At 38.1% G+C, this 7,285-nt stretch overlaps 1 protein-coding gene across 1 annotated transcript; it reads left to right on the top strand.

Moving 5' to 3' along the window:
* The first annotated feature begins 523 nt into the window (after nt 1–523).
* On the top strand, nt 524–5,833 carry LOC755786 (plancitoxin-1). The gene is made up of 4 exons (XM_011668089.2): nt 524–907; nt 3,998–4,181; nt 4,625–4,697; nt 5,608–5,833. The coding sequence occupies exons 1-4, from the start codon at nt 798–800 to the stop codon at nt 5,811–5,813; spliced, it is 573 nt and encodes a 190-aa protein (XP_011666391.2). The 5' UTR covers nt 524–797; the 3' UTR covers nt 5,814–5,833.
* Nucleotides 5,834–7,285: the final 1,452 nt, after the last annotated feature.

Below are 7,285 nucleotides of genomic sequence, written 5' to 3'. Positions count from 1 at the left end.
AAAGTTTGGATCTCCTCTTGATAAAATATAAATGGCATATTACAATCAGGGAGTACAGGAAGTTTGCTCTCGATCAGCTGCTGTTCTGCAGATCACATGATGCAGGTTAGAATTGATCGCATGTGCATGATGTACACAAAATACATGTGCAATGGTGCTATAGAGAGCGCAAAGTTGCGATAGGAAAGGAACCTTGCCCAGTCTGTTTGATCTGTTATTAAATGAAGTGTCATATATAATGCGTGCCCATTGAAACCACTACAGTATACGATTTCCTTCCTGTTACTTGAAAATGATATAAGTGTGATATAATTAGTGGGAAGGACACGCTAAAGAGAGGGAGGGAGAGAGAAAGAGAGAGATAGAGAGAGAGAGAGAGAGAGAGAGAGAGAGAGAGAGAGAGAGAGAGAGAGACGGGGGTGAGGTCACGCAGAGAGGAGCTAGAAAATAACAACGGTCATGGATCGAAAGTGAAAGATATGTCATGATAAATAAGGGCAATCAATCATATTCTAAAAAAATAGCACTTGAATATCATTATGATCAGTTGCGGTATCGGTACTTGGTATGAAAACTAAGTAATCAAATCAGCTATAAAACAGCCGAACATTTCATTGGGGGGCTATTGTTATCTTTTGTGGGGAATTTCCAGGGAATTTCTTCCTTTATTGGAGCCACGGCCACGAACCGTCTCTCATTTCTTGGCGTGCATTGTTTGAATATACATGTACTCTTCTTGTTCGCGGTATATTATTTGCAACATAATATAGCCGGGCCCAGGATTCTCTGCAGTGATTATGGCGGTGAAAAAATATGTGATAGGTATTCTGTTGTTTTCCCTGACATCTTTGTGCCTCGTGTCGTGTCAGCTGTCTTGCAAAGATCCTAATGGAAACAATGTAGATTGGTAAGTACAGAACTTAGTATGATATAATGTTAATTCAAGTTAATCAAAGTGAACTCTGGCTTGGATTAACCAGCGCATATTCTTCCGTGTGTACAGCTAGTCGATATAAGAGCGATAGCCGCATTCTCATTGATAACTGCAAGCTATGATACTTATTACCTTTTAGAGAGAATAATATTTTTAAAAAATCGTAAAAATTAAGAAAAAAAATCTCTTAGCCGCGCCTCCATAATTATTATGAGACCCTGATGGGATTGGAGAAACCCGATGAGCCAGGGTCAACGGCTAAACTCGAGTCGATAATATTATTTACAATTTATATCAATGCACATTTATATATTCTGTGTAAAGGCGTATTTCGACTCTCTCTCTCTCTCTCTCTCTCTCTCTCTCTCTCTCTCTCTCCCCACCCCTCTCTCTATCTCCCCTCTCCCCTCTCTCTCTCCCCACCCCTCTCTCTCCCTCTCCCCCCTCTCTCTCCCCACCCCCTCTCTCTCTCTCTCCCCTCTCCCCTCTCTCTCTCTCCCCACCCCCTCTCTCTCCCTCTCCCCTCTCCCCCTCTCTCTCTCTCCACCCCCTCTCCCTCTCTCTCTCTCCCCTCTCCCCTCTCTCTCTCCCCACCCCCTCCCCTCTCTCTCTCTCTCCCCTCTCCCCTCTCTCTCTCCTACTTATCTCCGTTGATTCTTGGCAAAATATCCTTTTTCATCTGATCACCCCATCTTTTTTGAGTTTTACCTTCGACCTCCCTTTTTATTTCTTTCCGTCCATGCTCTCTCTTTTTCTCTCACCACCTCCTCTATCTCATCATCTGTCTCATTTCTCCCCCCCCCCCCCTCTCTCTCTTTCTCTTTCACTCTCTCTCGTCTCTCTCTCTCTCTATAATATATTATATATATATATATCTCTCAGGCTCTCTCTCTCTCTCCCTCTCTCTCTCTCTATATATATCTCTCATATCTTCACTTATTTAGTAATATATGATTTCTCATCTTGTTTGGTTCAAAGGCGGTGCTACTTTTTACGTAGGAAAAGTGCCCCTTTTTTCATTTTTCCTGATTGAGGTGTCATATGAAAGGGCAGAAACCCAACTTTTTTGAAATGTGATTTTCCCTTTGAAATTCAGATACCGTCCGCCAAATGACTTTTTGGTTTCCTCTCTTCAAATTGATTTTAATCACTCATGAGTAAAATATGCACTATATGAGTTGCATCAAATGAAAGAGGAGGATCTAAGCTTTCGAAATATGTGTCATTTATTAATTATAATTGTGCTTAAGTTATGATAAAACATCGATAATTCTCGGTTTCGTTTTTTCTGGGACGCACTGTATAGAGGTATATAACAATTAAAGGAGAAGTTCATCTTGATATTAAATTGATTTTAATAGGAGCAGAACATTAGAGGAACAATAAATTCAGTGAAAGTTTGAGAAAAATCGGACAACAACATTTAATAATAAAGTTATTAATCATGAAAATCATGAAAATCATGGAATCTTTGAGACAAATTTGCAATGTGGTCAGAAATTGTGATGTCATCCCCTCCGCAATTCACTACTTATCTGATAATGACAGAATGACCCCAAATCTCCATTTCTCTGAATGTTAATGGAATCGTAGACGGGGTGCATGAAAAACATCTTATCCGTGATATACACTGTTGGTCATAATGGTGGAATATTTATTTTACCCCAGTTTAGGGAAGGATTTTAAAACAATATTTATTTCTAATAGATCTAGATAATGGCGTACATTCTCAGATTTTATTGAAAATTAATTTGCAAGTGTTTGTTTTTCGTGACTGCTTAATCATTATGTGTGCTACTATGCTAATCAGGTAAGGGACCTACGTCCTTAAGTCATAATTGACAGTAATGAGGATTAATGCCTCACAAAAGGGCACTAATATATAGCTGATCCACACGATTTTTATCCTGGGACCTCACAGTAATGAGGCCATTGCTTAGCCCCTGAATCGTGACTGTACGCAGTGTTTGCTAGGGTACGCGGCCCCTTCCACAAATCCCCCAAAACGAAGAAAATGCGATAAATTGTCAAAAATTCATTGCATTTCCCCCCGGCCCCCAACAGGAAAAATTCCTCTGTAGGGCCATGCATTATGGTTCAAGGCATGGCCACACAGAAGAGTTTTTCCTGTTGGGGGCCGGGGGGAAATGCAATGAATTTTTGACAATTTATTCCATTTTCTTCGTTTTGGGGGATTTGTGGAAGGGGCCGCGTACCCTAGCAAACACTGCGTACAGTCATGGTTCAGGGGCTGAGCAATGGCCTCGTTACTGTGAGGCTCCAGGATAAAAATCGTGTCGATCAGCTATATTAGTGCCCTTTTGTGAGGCATTAATCCTCATTTCTGTCAATTATGATTTAAGGACGTAGGTTCCCTAGCTGATTAGCATAGTAGCACACATATGATTTAGCAGTCACGCAAAACAAACACTTGCAAATTAATTTTCAATAAAATCTGAGAATGTATGCCATTATCTAGATCTATTAGAAACAAATAATTTTTTTAAATCCTTCCCTAAACTGGGGTAAAAATAATTATTCCACCATTATGACCAACAGTGTATCATCGAGATAGGCATGAAGAAAATATATATTTTTATCAAAATGGAATTTTATGACATTTCTTGCATTCAACAAGCACTGAGCTATATAATGTGAGGGGGTGACATCATATTATTTTAGATCGGACCGCGTTGGCAATTTGTCTCACTGATTTGAAGGATTTCATGAAAAGTTATGGCCCTATTTAAAAAAAATCCATAACTTTCTGAGTTTCTGATTCATTGTCCGATTTTTCTCAAACCTTTACAGATCTGTTCTTGTCATTTTCTCCTTATATCAAAACAAATTTATTATCAGGGTGGACTTCCCCTTTATGGCTAGAATGTTCTTTTTTCCATTTGAGGTTACCCTTTGTGTGTGCCCTTTTTGTAGACAGTGCTCTTCTTTGTTTGTGCCCCCACTTTGAAAAACGCTCTGCCGCCCCTGCGATGGCTGTATAAAATCAAACACTATTAGTACATGTATTTTCACATTGTTATTCTCCTTATTCACCAATGACAGGTTCATAGTCCAGAAGCTGCCACAGAACCACGAAAGCAGCAATCCCTTGATTCATGATGGCGTCGCCCATCTGTACATGGACGTCCACAGTTCATCTTTCTCTCTTTCCGACGTCTCTCTGAACGACAGTAACCAAGCAGTGGGATATACCTTGCAACAGATCTATAAAAACTACGAAAGCCAGGTAGATTATAAGACAATGTTATTAAGAAATTTGGAATTGTGATCTAATTGCGGATCGGTATATGCGTGGGGTAGAAAATATCAGACAATTTGAAAAACTTGCATAAAAAAGAAGAGTTCGAGAGCAACATCAACAACAACAACAAAACTCAAAGAGAAAGGACATAAAACAGACAAAATGGGGTAATAAATTCAACTTTTATCATCATCACAGCAATTAAAAAAAAAGTTCTGTTCTGTGTATGACGGAAACTAATCAGTGGAATGAAGACAAATTGTCAAATAAAAAAAATGTTGAGTCTTTTTTTAAACATTTGGGTTGAATGAAAACGACTCTAACACCGGAGAGACTCGTGCAATTCACATCTTTGGTCCAGTTCGTTAAATCAATGCATTAACACTGTATTCTCTGATTTCTCTCTACGTTTTATCTGTATAATATAGAATGTTTTATACATGATGTATAACGATGCATTTCCGAACGGAACGGAGAAACTCCCCGAAGGACATACAAAAGGTATCATTTTGTTTTTTTTTGTCTTCGAAATTTCCCTTTAATATTGGGTAAAAAATGATTTCATATAAATCTTACAGAAAGAAAATTCATCTATTTAATGAATTTTGTTTAATATGTCATAGTGCAGATTTAGTGAAAACCACTCTAACACTCTAAACCATTATTGAATTAGTTTTAAATGTAGATATGCTTTTCGAAAGATTATGTTTATAACTCTCCGAAGGACATACAAAAGGTATCATTTTGTTTTTCTTGTCTTCGAAATTTCCCTTAAATATCGGGTAAAAAATGATTTCATATAAATCTCACAGAAAGAAAATTCATCTATTTAATGAATTTCGTTTATGTCACAGTGCAGATTTTTGTTAAATGTATAGATGTGCTTTCTCGTAAGAATACTATTGATATATTATCTATATATTGTAATTATGTCCAATTCGATATTGCACGACGCCTCTATCTCGACCCCCTCCCAAAATAATGAAACCCCATGCAGTAGTGCATTGTGATAAATGAATACTAAAGATGAAGGAAATAAAATATTTTAAAAAGTGTAATGTATCAGCGGCTTATATAGACAATCTTGTTTCTGTTAAAAAATAGCCAACATATTATATACGCTGTCCATAAAGTTGGACTAGTTTTTCTCTGCTCTCTTCATGTAGTGATTGTGAGAATATGATTGGTCTATTTTCCCGATATTTTTATAAAGAATATCTGCTTATAACTTTTGTTGATCAATCTTTATAACTATTTAGATACGTTTATAAAGTTCTTAGGAGATAATCTATCAACAATGAATTATATTCTCACAATCATTTCATGAAAAGATGTCAGAAAAAAATCATTCCAACTTTATGGGCAATTATGTAGGCCCATTATTTTGTGTTCGTTATTATTTTTTTTGCAGGGACAATCGCATTTGACAACGAGTCTGGGTTTTGGCTTGTTCATAGCGTCCCCAAGTTCCCCGATTTCGCAAAGAATAGTTACGTCTGGCCTGATAACGCATGTGATTACGGTCAATCCATGCTGTGTATCTCAATGAAGACGGACGAGTTCGTTAAAGTCGGTAAGTATCCCTGCCATTCAAAACAAACGTTACTGGTATTTTAGTTTAGGGCGGAGGCATCGTCCCAAATGGCCTGAACATCCTCCCAGGTCGAAAAAAAAAAACAGTTAGATACCAGTTGCAGGCGCGGATCCAGGGGGGGGGGGGGGCGGGCCTTGGCACCCCCCCCCCCCCGCAAAAAAAATACAAGAAGGGAAACGAAGGGAAAGGGAAAAACCATACAAATAATGCTAAAATGACATAATTTCCGAGATTTTTCCTCACTTTTTAGTAAATTATACTTTTTATGCGTTTGTTGGAAAATGACATATTCTTAAATTAACAGCCAGGCAAGAAATATGATCCTTGAGCAAAGCAGACAAAGAACATCTTTGAAATTCAGACAAGAATTAAGGGTAAAGAACGGGGGGGGGGGGGGCGAAACTGAATTCAGTCGAGGATTATTTTCGAGGACTGTACAACGTCTTCCTTCTCTAATGATTTAATGAACCATAAAAGCTTCCGCGCTTCTCGCCGGGGGGGGGGGGGGGGGGGGGGGAATGAATTCAGACGAGGATTAAGAGTCGAGAACTGAACAACGAATCGTCTTGTTTCTCTAATGACTTAATGAAACGTGAAAGCTTGCGCGGGAGGGGGGGGGGGACTGATTTCAGACGAGGATTAAGAGTCGAGAACGAGAACTGGTTCCAATATGGATTTTGGAATACTGGAATCAACTACCAGTTGATTCCAGATGGAATACCAGTTGCCAACTGGTACCAGTTTTATCCAGTTTACCAATTTCCATATTGGAAACAACGCTAACTGGGAACAGTTGAAGAACCAGTTGATTACCATGCAGTAGCGACCAGCAATCAGCTGATAATCAATAATCAATATTGCTTAGCATCTGGCAACCAACTAGACCACATTTACTTAGACTCTTGCTAGTACCCCATCACATGTAGGCGCATTACATTTGAGTACAAGATTAATTAAATACTTGCGAGATCCTACATAGATTATACAAAAACTATACATGTTTTTACTGGTTATCAATTACATAAATCAATATATCTATGTTTACGTCTTAAATTGGATGCAAAACATGATCAGACATATTTGTCAATGAATGACTAAGGAAATATAAATCACACAATTAATGTCCATTAATTAATTGTCACATTTGCTTGACAGATCATGATAATAACGTTTTCTACGAAAACATGCAAATTAATCATGAATATGCATTAGATACATTGAACTGGTTTTTCAACTGGTATTATACTGGTTTCAACTGGTAAATCAACTGGCAATCATCTACTGGTTTTCAACTGGTAAATCATCTGGTAATCATATACGGGTTTTAACTAGTAATTCAAGTGGTAATCATCTATTGGTTTTCAAATGGTAAAGCAACCGGTAATTATGCATCTACTAGCTGGATTCCAACTGAAATCAGCTGGTACTAAAATAATGGTTCAGTTTGGCCATTGTACTGGAATGAAGTTATGAATTACCAGTTAAGCCCATTGGT

The sequence above is a fragment of the Strongylocentrotus purpuratus genome, unplaced genomic scaffold, assembly GCF_000002235.5.
Source record: "Strongylocentrotus purpuratus isolate Spur 01 unplaced genomic scaffold, Spur_5.0 spur5_scaffold_2, whole genome shotgun sequence".
Taxonomy (NCBI): Eukaryota; Metazoa; Echinodermata; class Echinoidea; order Camarodonta; family Strongylocentrotidae; genus Strongylocentrotus; species Strongylocentrotus purpuratus.
Note: the sequence above shows the minus strand (reverse complement) of the source record. Positions and strands in the feature narration are given on the sequence as shown.